A 17,845-nucleotide genomic window follows, 5' to 3' on the forward strand; every position below is an offset into this window, starting at 1 on the left:
GATAAAGTTCTTTTCAGAACTGCGTGGGACACAGGTGGGAAGAGATTGAGGGCTGATAGTACTCAGGAGAAAGCTACTTTTTGACATTTTATATATATACATATATATGTATACACACACACACACACACACACACACGCATGTGGAGACCAAGAAGATTGGGACCCAGGTAATAGTCACAGCGAAGGTCAAGTGCAGAGACTTCCAGAACATATATGATAAGTCACTGGAGGTCACTGTGGAGGCAGTGTCACAATGGCCTTGAGTGTTGTGATGTGGAAGGAGGTGCCACATGCCCAGTCACTGAGCTGGCTGCGATGGGTAGGCTTGCCTACACCTGCCCCACCTCTGCTCTCAAAGAGAGGCCTTGCTAGGTCCTGAGTCAGGGCTACCAGAGGCAGAGGATCAATTGTTGACTCTTGTTTTCAAAACAGGAATGACAAGAGTTAAAAACTCCCATTCTTTATGCCTTTGCCATCCTTTCCCTATTTCTTGTTCTTTCCATAACAAGAAGTTAGAAACACAGACAAGAAGCTGAAACAGATAGAGAGAAAGAGAAAAGCCAGGTGGGAGGTGACAGCCTGTAATTCCAGTGACTTGGGAAGCTGAGGCAGGAGGACTGCAAGTTTGAGGCCAGCCTCAACAAATTAGAAAGGTCCTAAGCAATGTAGTATAAACCTTGTCTCGGAAATAAAAAGGACTGGGAATCTGCTCAGTAGTTAAACCAATGGGTTCAATTCACGAGAGAGAGAGAGAGAGAGAGAGAGAGAGAGAGAGAGAGAGAGATATCTAAAAGCAAACCTTCTTATGGAAGCCTTGTTGGGATCCATAAACTATTCAAGTATAGTATCAAATTTGGAAAAGTACACTGCCATCATAAAAGAATAAGTTTAACCAAAACCAGCACCTGGAATTATATATATAAATCTATTTCAAATTGTGAAACTCAGGGACACCTTTCTTCTTGTTGGCTTTAGCACTAGGAGCCTTTATAATCTCTTATTATTTTTTATTTCTTAAAACAATTTCACTATACTGCTTTTAAGAATTCAGAGTATAAACATTCAATGAAAGTATAAATAGCAGTGGTAATAATTACAAAAATTAGTTATCATAAACAACAATGATAGCTAATATCTATTGAGTTATTACTATATGCAAAACATGTTACAATAATGATCTATTCTCTTTTTTTTTTTTTCATAGGGGAGAAGACAGAGGCCTAAGAAAGACACAAAATCACATGTCCATGAAGTGATAGGACCAGGAACCAAATCTGTGTCATGTGACTTTGGGGCCAGGATCCAAATCTGTGTCATGTGACTCTGGGGCCAGGATCCAAATCTTTGTCATGTGCTATGTAATTCTCCAGTTAGAACACATTTATCAATGCCTAAACCTCATCCAAAACAATGCTTAATCTTTGATATATTTTTTGTGTATCATGAGATAATATCAAAAAGACAACAATTAGAAGAATTATACATGAATGCAAAAAATAATGTAAAAACAACAAAATCAAGCTAATCAAACAACATATTATCAATGACTAATAAAGCAAAACAAGCTTAGTCTACCTAATGATTTTCATGTCCTACAACCCTAAAATAAAATAATAATTTTTTTTCCATCCAGGTGTAAAGTTTTGGCTGACAATTCAATAACATATGTGCATAATCGGGGTGTGATAAGAACATGTTAGTCATATGTAACAAAGACCTCTGAGGATAGTGTACAGATAACAAAACATTCTAATGTAAATATCTACAAGTAAATTTATGTATGCATATTTTGTATATATGTGTATATGTAATCCTAAGAAAATTTTCTTTTAAAAGAAAATTCTTTTTTAAAATTTTAATTCTTTGCTTTCTGTAATTCAAATGACAGGGAAAAGTACCATTGGGAGGAAAACAAATTGGTATAACCACTATGGAAAGCAGTAAGAGATTCCTCAAAAAAACTTAGAATGAAACCACCATTTGACCCAGCTATCTCATTCCTCAGTTTATACCCCAAAGACTTAAAATCAGCATAGTACAGTAATGCAGCCACGTCAATGTTTATAGCGGCTCAATTCACAATATCTAAACTATGGAACCAAACTAGGTGTCCTTCAATAGATGAATGGGAAAAGAAAATGGGAGATATATATATATATATATATATATATATATATATATATATCCAGGAACAGAACGTCAAATAAGGTATTATTGTATATATGTATATATTTTTTCAATGCAATATTACTCAGCTTTAAAAAAAAGAATGAAATTATGGCATTTGCCAGTAAATAGATAAAGTTGGAGAATACGCTAAGCGAAATAAGCCAATCCCTCCAAAACAAAACACATATTCTCTAATATGTGGATGCTAATTGACAATAAGGGGGCAGGGCACTAGAGAATAGAGTTACCTTAGATTAGTAGACGGAAGTGAAAGGGGGGAAGGGAGGGGAGATGGGGAAAGGAAGATAGTAGAACGAAACAGACATTATTGATTTATGCATATATGTGACTACATGACCAATGTGATTCTACCCATGTACATTCAGAAAAATGAGAAATTATATCCCATCTATATATATCATATCAAAGTGGACAAATGCATTCTACTGTCATGTATAACTAATTTAAAAAAATAAAAAACAATTAAAAACAAAACAAAAAACACTTTCATCTTAAGAGAATTTACTATATCATTTTGCCTATTATAATCAATGAGAAAATCCTTCAGAGAACACCTGTAAACATTACATTTTAATTGATATTTTACTGGATTAAAAATATCAGTTTAGGGGGCTGGGGATGTGGCTCAAGCGGTAGCGCGCTCGCCTGGCATGCTTGCGGCCAGGATTCATTCCATCCTCAGCACCACATACAAACAAAGATGTTGTGCCCGCCGAAAACTAAAAAATAAATATTAAAAATTCTCTCTCTCTCTCTCTCAAAAAAAAATAATATCAGTTTAGGGGCTGGAGCTTGCCTAGAATGTGTGAGGCACTGGGTTGGATCCTCAGCATCACATAAAAATAAACAAAATAAAGGCATTCTGTCCATCTACAACTATATATTTTTTTAAATCACTTTAGAAAATACTATAATCTTAGATGTTTAGAATTCTAAATTTCTTTCTTCTTTTTTCCTTTTAGTACCAGGAATTGAACCTAAAGGAACTTAAACACTGAACCACATCCCCATATCCCCAACCCTTTTTATTTTGAAGCAAGTTCTTGCTAAATTGCTTAGGGCCTTGCTAAGTTGCTGACAAGGGCTTTCAACTCATGATCCTCCTTCCTCAGCCTCCCAAGCCACTGGGATTACAGGCATGTACCACTGTGCCCAGCTAATCTTGTAACCACCTGCTTAACACTTATTAACATTTTAATAATTAACAAATCACTTAATAGCAAGAAAGCAAATAACCCATTAAAAATGAACACAAGAACGGAGTAAACATTTCTTAGAATAAGACATACCAAAGGCCAATAAATATATGAAAAGGTGCTTAACATAAGTAATCATCAGGGAAATGCAAATTTAAATCAAAATGAGCTATCATGTCTCACCCAAAAAAGTAGCTTTAATCAAAAAAGCCAAAGATAAAAAATGTTGACAAAGATGTGGAACAAAACACTGTACACAGTTGGTGGGAATGTGAATTCGTGCGGCAGTTCTGGAAGGTACTATGGAGGTTCACCAAAATTAAAAATAGGACCATCGTATGATCCATTTCTGGGTTTATAAGCCAAGAAAATGAAATCAATGTGTCAAAAAGTATCTGGACTACTGTTTTATTAGAGCACTATTCACAATAGCTAACACAGAATCAGCCTAAGTGTCAACCAACAGATGAGTGGATAAAGAAAATGTGGTCTCTATACACAATGAAATAGCACTCTCCCTTAAGAAGGAAAGAAATTGTGCCAGTTTGAAAACAATGATGCAGAAATGAGCCTAAAGTACATTATGCTTAGTTAAATAAGCCAGGAACAGAAAGTCAAATAAGGTGTTATTGCACATATGAATGTAGATCTATTAAAAAAAAAAAAAAAAAGAAGTCTTGGAGAGAGTAGAAATGTTGGTTACCAGAAGCTGGAAAATGGGGTTGGGAGATGTTGGTTGAAGGGTACAGATATGCAGTTAGGAGGAATACATTTAAGAGACTTATAAGGTAGGCTATAATTAAGAATAATACCAAGCATATTTGTAAATTGCTGAGGATAGATTTTAGATGTTCTCATCACAGAAAGTATAAGTGAATTGATGGACATATTATGAGTTTGATTTAATAATTCCATAATGCATACAAATATTATAACATTATATTCTACATCACACATACACATACACGCACTACACAGACACATATTATTTGTCAATTAAAAACTAAATAAAACAACAACAACAGATTAAAACCTAGAACTGATCATTGATCAAAAAAGTTCTTAAAACAAAGATCCATAATTTTTGACTCACTCATGCTCATCCCTGTTAAGATTATGCACTGATGATATAGCAAATGAAATTAGAGGTATTATGCATCATAAGCAAAAAATTCTCTCATCTGCAATGGAATCTCTTTATGTGCTACAAGAAAAAAAACTTAGAAAATACATGAGGCCAATAAATGACTTTCAATTTGTTAAGTCATATGACAGTACAAAAGATAATCTATGTTTAAAATTATGTATCAAAAATTTTTTTCTGATTTGAGTAATTTAAAAAGTGCTTAACACATGCTTGTAAACATGTTCATTAAGTACATTGAATTCTTTTCTTTGATAAAAACTAGTGCAATAGGGCCTGGGGTTGTGGCTTAGTGGTGGAGCACTTGCCTAGCCTGTGTAAGGCAGCACTGGGCTGGATTCTCAGCACCATATATAAACAAACAAACAAAACAGTGTAACAGGGGGATTTTCCAGGAGTGCTGATGTCACGAATGACCATCAGCTGTTTTCAGTACTAGGCTGAGTCTTATTTCCACAGAGGGGAAGAAGGAAGGTGGAAAGGGTTGAGTTCACAGAGAAGGACTTTCACCTCATTTTGTGTTCTAGGAACAGGCTCTTCTTTCACTGTTGATCTTATTTGACAGGCCCGTTTCTAATGTCAGAGGCCCTGCCCTCTTGATTCTTCTCCAGCATGGGTTCCTAGGAGGAAGATTTATGGGAGTGCATGCAACTGTTTTAAAGGACAGTATGTGCTAGATTTTAGCAGATTAAAAGGAATGGTCTGATCAAATAGAGAGGAGAGCATTATGCTTGATACGAACCTACTATGTATCAGGCATGGATCTCCACCAATGGGCAATATCTAATTTCAAGGATTTTGCATTACAAGGTACTCATATTCCCATGCCAAGGCAAGGAACCAGGCTCTGAGAACTTAGGTAACTCATCACAGTCATGCCATTGGCAAGTGGCAGGGATCAGTAGTTTCCAAATGCCATTCTGAGATCTGGGACTTACCTAACAAAATGTTTATTGGTTCTTGTCAAAGTGAGATTAAATATGGGCCATGAAGTGAAATGTTAAAAAAGCCAAACACACTTCTTTGGAAAATAATTTTATTATGAGATTATGCATTTTCTTTTAAAAAATGATGGTGTGTATCAGTGGGAATTTTCTTGTTAGTATCCTTTGTCTGGCAAAGTACAAATTTAGCAACCCTAAGTCGATCTTCCAGGTGTTTTTTGTTTTTTGTTTTTTGTTTTTTTTTTTGACATTTTAGTAGATCATGAACTTTCAAGGCATGGAAATATGCAGTATAACTACATTTAACTCAGGCTTTAAAATACTGTTTTGTTTTGACCATGATACCTTCTGGGTGCCCATGTGGATTTAGACTATTCTGAAGCCCCACAGATGTAAATATTTCTAGACTCCAAGAAAGTGCTGCCAATACTTTTTGGGCCATTGTTTTCTTCTTCAACAAATCTATGCTTTGTCAAAAAAAATTGACACTTTAATTTTACCCCACGGCACTTAAAACCCATCCATTCAAAATGTCAAAACATTCAGATCTCCTTTTTGTGATGTTTTTAAAACACAAGAATAAAAATTTAAAATATGTATTCAGGGTTTTTTTTTCTTAATTTTTATATTTTTGGTACTGAGAACTGACCTCAAGCCTACTCTACCATTGAGCTATATGCCCAATCCTTTTTATTTTTTATTTTCAGACAGGGTCTTGCTAAGTTGCTGACACTGGCTTCAAACTTTTGATTCTCCTGCCTCAGCCCACTAAGTAGTTGGGTTGATAGTTCTGTGTCCCTATGCTTAGCTGGTATTTTTATTTTATTAGTTCAAAAATTTAAAAAAAAATGTTTAAATTGTATTTTACTATTCATGGAACTCCTGGAGTGTTTGATTCTCTACTGGGGATAGAAACTAGGGCCTGGGCAAGCAAGGCAAGCACTCTACCACTAAGCTCAGTCCACTTCTATTTTTCATTTTTTGATTCACAATAAAATGACTTAGTGACTGAATGAAGAATAGATTTGCAGAATAATAGTAATAAAAAAAAGACTAAAAGGAAAAAAGATGGTTGATATTAAGCAGGTACTCCGGTAGCCAATGATCTTAGAATACTGTGTCAGTAGACTTCTTGAGATCTAGGAGCTGGTGGTAGCCTGCACATCAGCACTCCACAATGACGATGACAATGGTGGCCACTTGGCAGGAATGAAGGAAAAGAGCAGGCTACTTTGGTTATTATCAAATAATAAAAGATTTTGGCTACCTGGGATCCTAACAGAATTAAGAACAGGATATACTCTTTACTCTAGAACTTGTCAAAAAAATTCATGAATTTTAACATGTTTTTTTTTCTTTTTTAACAAAATTTCTCTTCACACAGAGATTTTGTTTAGTTCCAGTCCTAAGGACATGAAACAACAACCTGATGCAGAGGTTCTCCAACTTTCTTAGTCCTTAACAACTCAGTAATTTTTTATAACACTCCATTGGCCCAAACAAATAACAGTCAGGATTATTAAGTAGTTCAGTCCAAACAATTAAATGAGGTGTTATCTCAACAATGTAGCACCTATTGAGCACTATGCATCTTATCACTTTGAAATGAGATTGGGCTCTGCCTTTCTCATATCTGGTTCCACATTGATTTTTGCTCAGTACCTGCTTTTCATCTAGCAACCAATGAAAATCCAGTTTTGCAAACATATGAGGTAACAGAAAGGAATGTCATGATCTAAACTGCCATTATTTGCTTTCCAGGTGATTGACGGATGTTTCTGTTTCCCTTGAATATTTCAAATATCCCTTTTGCCTTTGTGAGTTCCCTCTGGTTACCCCAGAGGATATTTAGGGAACCCTGGCCCTCGTCCCTTTATTCCTACCCACCTCATTTGGGAAGACTCAGGAACTGGGGAAAGATGATTTACCCCTGATACCATTTTGCATTTAGTTAATGGACAATGGCTTTCAAGAGGCAAATCAGTTTGCTTTTGAAATGTTTATTCATATAATAAGATAAAAAACTAGCTAGGACTGTTAGAAACTTTTTACATACATCTAGTAAAACTAACCATGTCTTATTATTTTTAGTTTTGGAGATACCCTAGTAGGATCAAGGAAAAGTCATGTAAACTGTCAATATGAATTGACAACAGGCTGTCCTTCTGCCTTTGCAAGTTCAAGACTAGCGGCACCCTTCTTTTTAGTAGCCCAGGTAGTGAGAATGAAGGACTGGAACCTAAAAACTGCACTCGAAATCCGGGATGGAGGGGCACTTGTTAACTGCTAAGGACAGGGTGGCATTCTGAGATATGGCAGGGGATAGTGCCCATTAGGTAAGAGCATGCCCACATGGGGCAGTGCTGCAGCCTGATCAGTGAGGTCTAGAGAATTATAGATACATGGGAACAAGTTAGCTAGACTACCAAGTGTGCCCAGCTTTTTTGGTATACTAAGTCCACTCATCTCTTTCTTAGCACCCTTTTCACATTCACCTCCACCCCATATTCTGTGTGTAGGTAAAGCACGTAAGCATGAGTAAAGGGCTCTCTGGGTCAACTTTGCATTCTGTATGTTAGTGTTTATTCAGCAGGTGATGGGGGATAAGGATCAATTATTCAGGTGAATTGATTTTTTTTACTTATTTGACAAGCAGCTGATATTCAATAAAGTAATAGCTTTATGACTAAATGCTATTTGTCTTATCACTGTTAATTATCCTTTAATCCTCACAATCTACCATATCTTCATATGTTTTCACATACAGAAACACTATATTATTGGATGATGGGCAACAATAGAGGTAACTGTTATTGAAAGATAATTTTAAACATATTTTGAAGAAATTTATGAGAAAAAAAACATAATTATCTGTTTACTCTAAAATTTCCATCATGTTTCTTCATGACATCACTGAGGCACGTTTTTTTTAAATCTATTTTCTACTGTTATAAAATCATTTTGAAACTACTAAGAATAGTTCAAATTTGCTTTTTATGTATTAATTTTTTTTTACTCAGGTGAATACTTAAGATTTTCTCCTTATTTTTATTAAAAATTAAGTTGCTACTGTGTCATCTGCATGCAACAAACTGTGTGGTAGTCTGAGAGTAGAAGCTCCCAGGAACTTCTCTTCCACTTTAAGCAAGTGCTTCCTTAAGATCCATGTGTTTGCTGAGTGGGTGGCATTTTTGTCTTATAACCTCTCTGACCAAATTTCACAGCACTAAGTGGTTCATTTGGCCTAATTAATTTGGTTTTGCTATAGTAGTTCACAGCACTTTATTCCCATTGGTAGTATCAAAATATGTTCTTTTAGAATTGATAATATTTATTGTGTTCTTAAGCAAGATTAAAATCACTGGACTTTGGATCTCTTGCCTGCAAGTGGCATAATAATGTCCCCATTGAAAGAACTGTGAGTACCTCATATGAAACAGCTGGTATGAAAATATCTGGGAAAGCTAAGGGTAGAACATGCAATGTGAGTTATGATTATCATTACTAATATTATTGGCCTTTTCTCTCCACATGCCTCAACTGTTTTCTAGAATTGTTTATAGAAGACAAAGTCACAAAATCCAGTCTACTAGGAAGTGATTATTTTCCTCATCACTTTTTCAATAAATTAAACAATTACATTCCAAATTACTGAACATTTAAAGGTTTCCTAAAGCATTTCATTCGTATAGATAATCACAAACTTCCACTGGTACTGTTTGTGCCTGAAATTTCTCAGGAATTTTCTCAGTAGAAAGCTCAACTAGGCCAATAAATATAAACTCATCAAGCACAGTTGAATTATGGTTGTTGGACAATCTTCACAGAATTCTGAATGAGATAAGGTAAGGAAACAAGCTTACATATAGCTACAGGAGAGTCCAGTAAAGAGAAGGCATATCCTTTATGTGTAGATGGCCTGGGATGATTCAGATTTATACTGAATTGGTAATTATTTATTCTCCTTCTCTTTCTTCCCACAGAAACTTCATCTCCTTGGTAGAAAGAATGTACTCTGTGTGTCAGTGAGTATAAAAGGAAAATCTTATATGTAAATATACCAAGGGAATGGGAAAACTGAGCACGTTCAAGATGTTATTTTTCTGTAATACAGAATTGCATCATGGCCTGATTAAACCAGTCACTCCTACAATGAGGCTAAGCTAATAAAGAAACTCTTGTATTGGTCTAGCATAAGACCAGGTCATCCCTTTCAGTGGGCTTTGAAAATAAAGGTCCTATTTAAATATGAAATGTTATAGTCCTTTTATAAAATGTGTGTATATACTTAATCCTTATTAACTTGGGTAAAGGGTGTGAAGGAATTATCTACACAAGCTGGTACTAAAAGATCAATTTTCTACAATTTTAAAAAACAGAACACATAACTACATAAAGTCCACTAATTCATTGTGAGTTTTTTTTTCCAAAATTGTCTTGCCTTTGATAAAGTTAGATTAGTTGGTTTCCATTCAAAATTATTATTGTGATCTATGGGGATGTTCAGTGTTCCTCTGGTCATCTTCATTCTGTTATTCTTTTTGATCTTCATGGTGATTTTCTCACGTGTTCCTTATCCCTCTCTTCTTTGGTTTTTAATGGTTATACCTTCTATGATCGCAAAAGTAGAGATCATTAGCCATTAACTCTCTAAACATTCATTCATCTCTAGATTTATGTTTTCCCCTTTCACTTGATTCTTTTTTTGTTCGTCTTAAAGAATACAGTATTACTTTTCCAGAGATAATCTCTTTACTTGAACTGAGAATCATATTTTTTCAGCAATGACAACTCCACTTTTTAACCTCTTTTTTCCTTAAATTTTAATCTCTATTTTCATTTATCTCAAGTGTCCCAAATTAAAAAAAAAAAAAAACAAGAAACGGTTCCCCTTAAAATTAATTATTCCTCAAGCAATCTTATTCTCTCCCTCATTAACCTTCTCAAAAGATACATGTACTTGCTCAGATCTCAACTTTCAATTCACTCCTCAACATAGTGGGTTTTTAATTCCATTACCTGACTAAGAATGCTTCACTCAACTGTCATCCAAAGACCTAGTAATCAGAGGTAGTAACTGGTTCTTCTAAGTTCTCTTGGTCCTGTGGACTACTATTTCTGCTCTTTGTCCTTGGGCCTAATTGTTGTCTTGTTCCCCTATGCTCATCCGATAAAGGCCAAATCTATTACTTATTACCTGCCATCATGTTGTCTACTCTCTGTTCTTTGTTCCTCACATCAACATCACCATTTTACTCATCCAGGGTAAAAACTTTAGCAATCCCTTTGATTCTCCTTCCCCAGGTGGCTACTCCCCAACACACATGCATGCACACACTTCTGTAAACCTTGTCCCTCTTGCATCTGGACCAATCTCTTTTCTCCACTGCCATTTCCTTGATCTAGGTCTTCATCAAATTTACTCTGCTCTGTTTCTGTGAATGGTGACACAAATCACTTCCCTGTGTCCACTTCCCTGTGCCAAGATTCCACAATAGAGTGATTGGAATGCATGGAAACAAGAATATAATCAGGGCAAACCTGAGCTAAGAACCTCCATGGCTCTTGGCTCCCATATACTGCATTTGAATCTTTCTATCTTGCCACATTTTGCTCCCTACACCAAGCAGACTGTCACTCCTTAATTGAGTCATTTTCCATGCCTCATATTTTGCAAATATTGTTCCTTGTCTGTTGTTTTCTGCACTGTTCCCTTGGGCAGAAAATCCCCCTTCTCTTTTTCGTGCTTTTGTAGTGATCTGTAAATACCTCAAGGATGCTATGCTCCAAATTTTATAACAATGAACTAAAATTCCAGATCTCCACTCCCCACTCCAGAATAGGAACTTTGAATATACCAGAAGTCTCAAGAAGTGTTTTCATTATTGGTGAATTAATAGACAATTATCCTGAATTTCAAACCTATGAAAGTGGGATAAGAATAGCACAGAGATAGGGCCAATGAGAAAAGAAAGTTGTTTGGAAATAAAGAGTGGACAACAATAATACAAATGCTAAAAACTAACAACTAAAAGTAAACACCTAATAATAACTAGAGGTTATAATGAAGAGTAGAACACAACTTCATTTCTAGAATTCCACTTAGACCACCTGCAATACTTGGATGATCTATTAGGATACCAAGAATAACACAGGCCCTTAGGGGCCTCATAGAGTCTAATTCCTATAAGATGAATTATAACCCATTTTGAGTTTTTGAGATGATGTTTTGAGAAGATGGTGAGTGTACCTGGACGGTTGTCTAGATCCAGAAGAGGAAAGTGGAGATCAGTTCTATACATAGAGAAAGTTACCAAATATGACAATGCAGAACATAGCACATAAATAGTACATAAAAACAAGAATGGAATGTGCTACAAAAATGAGCTGAAAATAGTCTAAGATCTGCAGTTTAAAGTATTTTCCATTGTGTGCCATGTCTTCAGTGATATTTGAGTCTGTCTAATGTTTTATGGGCTTGCCTCTAGTGATTAATCTTTAAAAATTGGCTTAATTTAAGCCACATCTCCAAAACATCTCTAACGTGATCTGACAAACCAGTGTTAGTCTCTCTATATATACATCACTTGAGATCCATTCACAGGGATTTTCTGACTTTAAAGTCTTTCAAAATATTAGAAAGTACTCATGTGGCAGGGCAGCGAAAAACCAGGTCCTACATAAATATAAAGCTGATGTTTAAATGTAAGTGTCTATTAAAAATGCAATTCTCACTTTTCCCAATGTTTTTTCTGGGAAAATAAATGTGTCAAGAGTGACAGAGTACTCAACTTGAATCTACCATTCATTTTCAGTTTGCATGATTTTACTCATTCTTCCTGTTCAACTGTGATGCAGTTGAACAAACGCTTTGGTATTATTACATCATCAACTGTGGAAATAAATTGGGTTGATTTCTTCATTTCTGCCCCTTTCTGTACTCACATATCACTGGCAATGGAAGAGTTCCGGGACATAGACTTTGGAGAGAGGTCATAATCGCTGTCGGATCGATACAGGAAGGACTCCCGGCGTTGACTGTGGACAAAATTTGCTTGGAGAATTAGCCCAGACCCTGGGCTGGTCATGGGATCCAAGGGACTCCGTCCCGCAGATGTGCCATTGTCCACATCAAAACTGTGAATGAAAGAAAAGGAATTATGTTGTGGTAAACACTAACATGTTGATATTTTACCAAAACATTTAGCTTCAATTAAGGAATTTAGCATGGGAAAATTTATAGTTGCTTCCTGCTTGTGAAAAATGATAATATTAAAATAAATAAAAGTAAACATAAATAAGAAACGTGCACGCACACACAAACACACCCCCACACACACCCACTGGCTTCACATTCTGATTTTCTAACTTCTGATCAGACACAAAAGACAGATCATTCTAAACTCAATTTCAGCTAAAAAGAAACAATTATTTAAAAACAGCTCTTCTAATGCAGAATCAGAATTATTTGTTGAAAAGAGCAAATACATAAAAATTCACTAAACCTTTGAGTTCAACTCAACAAGTGCCTCTTATATGCCTATTATTATTACTCCTCCAAACCCGAGCTTCTTTCTCTACCCAATAAACATATCCAGCCACTAATTTCCATTATATCCCCTATCCTTCCATTCCTGATTTATTACAGGCATTTTAAATCCGGTATTCAACTCCCACCTACATTATTATAAGAGCGTTTCTCTTGGTCTCCTGAACCCATCTTCCAATCTGTACCAAGAGTGACTCTTCTTAAAATGCAAATCTTACCGCACCCTTCTTCTGTTTAAATAATTCAATAATTCACTATTATCTTTGAGTTGAAGCCCAAACTTTTTTACTAGACTACAAGCCTTCACTGCCTGCTGTCAGTTGCAATTACTTATCTTCACAACCTCAGCTGGCAACCCTCTGCCTCAAGTGTATTCTGCACTCGTTGGAGCAGCACATCCTAGGCCAGGCTAGCCCTGCCTGGCTTCTGCTTTTTCCTGCCTAACGGTTGCTCATCCTTAAGGACTCAGACTTTAACCTCAGCTTGATACCTCAGAAATTCATGAGATGCTCTTCTCTATGATCTCAAGACACTTCTCCATTTGTAATGACAGAATTTGCAATGAACTGAGTATGTCTACCATCTGATCTCCATTCCTAGTCGGTGAGCTTTCTGAAGATGGAGACTCAGAATATTCTTAGAGCTTCACAGGCCACTGTTAGGTAGAGGTGAGTAGGGTGAAATGACAATGAAGTATAACTAAAAAGCCCAGGGAGCATTTTCTGACAGGATAGGAACCTGGCCATAGAGACCTGGTATGTCAAAACCTCCCCCAGCCTTAACAAATGACACCCTTTTAAGAAAAAACAAGAGCTTCTGGACCATGTCATCATTATCTCTTGTAACCACGTCTCCAGTCCCCTCCCTTATCACTGAAACTATGTCACAACCTCCACTCACCCTGATAGCCAAAGCAGCAAGACACTCAAAGTAAACTTAGTGGGGACTTTTCAAAAGGTACTATGACCAATTAAGGGGGCAGGAAACAGAGACAAAAACCTATGGTCAATATTTCCTTAAAAACTCCAACTCTGTGAGTACCATACCATCCTCTCTGCAGGAGTTCCTGTACAGTGTCCTCACTTCTCAGTCTCTTTGGTAAACTTTTGCTGGCTACTCTGTGTTTTACTGGAATTATTTCTAGCAACATTAAAAGGACTGTAGTGGCTGTCCATCTCCACATGGCAGGCCCCAGGCCTTTAACAGCACTTTAAAAATTGCCCTTTAATGGGCTGAGAGTGCAGCTCAGTGGTAGAGCTCAGCCTAGTTTGTATGAGGCCCCAAGTTCAAAACTCAGCACCACAAAACAGAAGAATGAAACAACACCTAAGTGGTTTGAATGAATGATTGGTGCTATGTTTAATAATATCGATTTTTAGAGTTGGAGGGGAAAAGAACCATACATACACATATATTTTAAAATTATAAAACTCATAAGCTGTATGCACTTTCCACAAAGAGCTTTGCTAAGTGAAATATCAAGAAGTGTCAAAATGAAGTCAACTCTTGTGTGTTCATAAGATAGCTAGAAATAATCCAGGAGGCGTGTGATTTTAAAAAACTGTTAATGAATAAGTGAAGTTTCTTATATGATAAATAAACACATGCATTTAGGTTTAGATGTCATCAACATTTCTCCCAAGAGTGTTATCCAAACTAGTAAGCAGTGAATTTTAAAATGTTCTTTGTTTTCTTCATTGGAGTTATTAATAGTGTTATGGACCCAAAAACTGGAAGCCAAACCTGAAGAATAAAGTAGGGCTTAGATGTTTCATGAATCACCTGCAAATCTACAACAAAAGAATCCTGCTTCCAAATCAACCCATCAAGTAGAAGACATGGAAAAAAAAATTCACAGTGTAGCTTAACCAATCAAAAATATGTTTTCCAACTCAAAATTTTCTTATGAGTGTGTCTCCTTATAAATGGATTATTTATTTGGACCCTCAGACAATAAGAATTATCTAGTTGAACAGAGTCATTTTATAGACAAAGATACCAGGTCCTAAAATAGTTATTTTCAAGTTACTGAGCTAACCGGATTTAATCATCTATCATTCCTGACATTCCTTCAGCTCCATTGTATAATTACATTCACCACAACTATGTGTCAGTAACTGTGATATCAAAAAAGGTACATCTGATTCACTTGGATAGGCTAAGCACTGTTATATGTGGTATGGCAACCCCAAGGAAAGCCAGAGTGGAACAGGGTCTCTAATCCTTGAATTCAAGCCATATTAGGAGATCTCAGGCAAGCTCTTCCCCAATGTGTGTAATTAAATAAGCAGTCAGTGAACACCAACCATGAGCACTTGGAGACACAGAAATAAAGGTAGGAAGGTTAATTCACTGGGATATCTATCTGAGATATCTCCAAAAATGAATGATATATAAAGATGGCTTTTGAAGGCATGCAATATATAGTTGGAAGATGTTAAAGACTTTTGAACAGGGAGAGGAGAAGAGTGCACTTCCCTCCTATAAAGATGCATAGGTAGTTCATGCTGAAACCTGAGGACCTAAGAATGAGCACTCAAATGAAAGCTGTGTGCGCTGATTTCCCATTAGCATTAAGATGATCCTTCTGCTATAAAAACTAAAAGGAAACATACTCTCTTCATTCTGCATGAATGGAAGTATAGGAGACATAGGAGGATAATTTTGGTTTAGTTTTTCTCAATTCAGTTGAGTAAATACCAAGTAGCCCCCCAATTCTGTAATTTTTAAAATTTTAATATTTTTTCAATTCAATTAAGCAACTGAATTACAAGGACACCCTACTTACATTTGGGCAAAATATTGCTAAATATATTAAAACATTTAACATTTTTGCCATAAAATTACCACTTACCAATTAAAACCAAAATATTTATTAGTAGGGCAGAAAAATGCCTGTGATAGGAGATATTCTAGGGCATCAGATATTTTTTTGTAGGTTGTAATATAATAATTTTTCCACTAGATGGAGATAATATTCTTTCTGTTTTTTTGGAGGGGGTGTGGTTGGGGGAGATTCAGGACATTGAGATGATTTTCTTGTGTAAGGAAATCCATCTTAAATAAACTTAAAGCTAAATTTCATCTTACTAAAAGATTCATAGAAAACAACCTATTAAATATCATCCCAAAATAAAATCTCACAATCTACGGAAATCATATTTATCTGAGAAATATTAGTATTAGCTTAACATTGAGAATGATCTAAAAATGGTCACAGGTATTATTAGATTCTTACTTTTAAAACTCAAACAGACGTAACTGAATTTTTCTAACAAATCACTAAAAATTTATTATCTTGGGACAAAGTAACATAAGTACCATGAATGCTTTGGAGAATCACTCTATGATAACACAAATTTTCTCAGAATAAATTTTTTTAGGTGGTCTGATGTTATTATCATGGTGAATTTCCATTTAATTAAAGGATCCCATGATTAAAATAAATAATCAAGAAAAAGGAATATTACTGAGAATCTCTAGTATGAAGCATTATTGAATGTTAGTATTGATATAAGGACTTTTTTTAAAAATACTTTTTGAGATGTTGATAGACCTTTATTTTATTCATTTATTTACATGTGGTGCTGAGAATCGAACCCAGTGCCTCACACATGCTAGTCAAGTGCTCTACCACTGAGCCACAACCCCAGCCCTATTGTAAGGACTTTTATATTACAAAAGATGCATCAACTTTTGCAGTTTGTCCTATGTCCTTAGACTAACAATGGAATAAATACAGATATACAAAACACAACACTTCTCAGCTAGACAATAAAGTCCAGTGAGCTCAAAAGACATGAAGCAATTAGAGAAAAAAACCTCAAACATATGGCATCTGTATTAAATAGTATATAAATCATAAAATACTACCATGCATAAACTAGGCAATCAAAGTGTGATTTAGACAATTAACATAAAGGAGTTTGATAAGTTAAAGGGTGTGCATTTTTCAAGAGCAGGTAGAATTGGGGTGGTGGTGGAGAATATCCAGTCAAAGTGAAGTAGCTAAAGCAAACCAAAAAGGGATGGCTGAGGCATGTGTGTAAAACAGAAAATAGAATGTCTGGCTCCATTTGTGGGTTGGTGTTAAAGAATGGTGGGGATCTATAAAAAAAATTGCCATGTTTTGGTTCAATATAATAGGGACGGCTGGGTGTGTTTATGGAAAGTTAGGCTAGGGAGTGTCAGAAGCTTATATAAAGAAATACACATGCTAGCTTCTAACACTGATATCTCATAGGAGTGAGATGGAGAAGGCTATTTACTTTTCAGCTACAAATTTTATATTGTTTAATTTGTTAAGATAAACCTTATTGTTTTTGCAACTAAAGGGAGAGTATAAAAGAACAGAGTAGAATATCACAAAACAGAAAATAAATAAATAGACCAAAGGGGGAATCACTTGCTTCCCCTAGAAGAAAACATTAAGAAAACAAAAAGGTTATTTTGGATTAAAAAAAAAAAGAGGACTTTTTCACTCAGTAGATAGTCAATTAATTGAGCATTACACTACTAATTATTTGCTTAACTTTTGGAAAGAGAGTCTAATTTAACTGAGAGTTAATTTCATGCCCCAAATATAGATGCCTTTAAATAAACTACTTACTTTTGTAACATAACTTTATAAACAGTTCACATCATGGTAATATTAATAAAACAAGAAGTAAATGAGAGGTAAGGTAGCCCTAACTCTAGTTACTATTACCAAAGAGATCAAGAAGTTATGAATTTCCCAGGAATTCTTTAGCAATCACTTGGTATAGAAAATTCTCTTTTGACTCACTGCCAGTTAAAAGAGCCCAAGCATAGACTCTGAG

The 17,845-nt window shown here is 35.5% G+C and overlaps 1 protein-coding gene across 3 annotated transcripts in view; it reads right to left on the reverse strand.

Moving 5' to 3' along the window:
- The window catches only part of Pde4d (phosphodiesterase 4D), a 514,775-nt gene that overhangs the window by 191,845 nt on the left and 305,085 nt on the right, over window positions 1-17,845 (reverse strand). For all 3 annotated transcript variants that reach the window (XM_077800282.1, XM_077800279.1, XM_077800281.1), the window contains exon 2: window positions 12,422-12,613. In XM_077800282.1, coding sequence (XP_077656408.1) covers window positions 12,422-12,613 — 192 coding nt within the window. The remainder of the gene's footprint in view (window positions 1-12,421; window positions 12,614-17,845) is intronic.

The sequence above is a fragment of the Urocitellus parryii genome, chromosome 1 (genome assembly GCF_045843805.1).
Source record: "Urocitellus parryii isolate mUroPar1 chromosome 1, mUroPar1.hap1, whole genome shotgun sequence".
Lineage (NCBI taxonomy): Eukaryota > Metazoa > Chordata > Mammalia > Rodentia > Sciuridae > Urocitellus > Urocitellus parryii.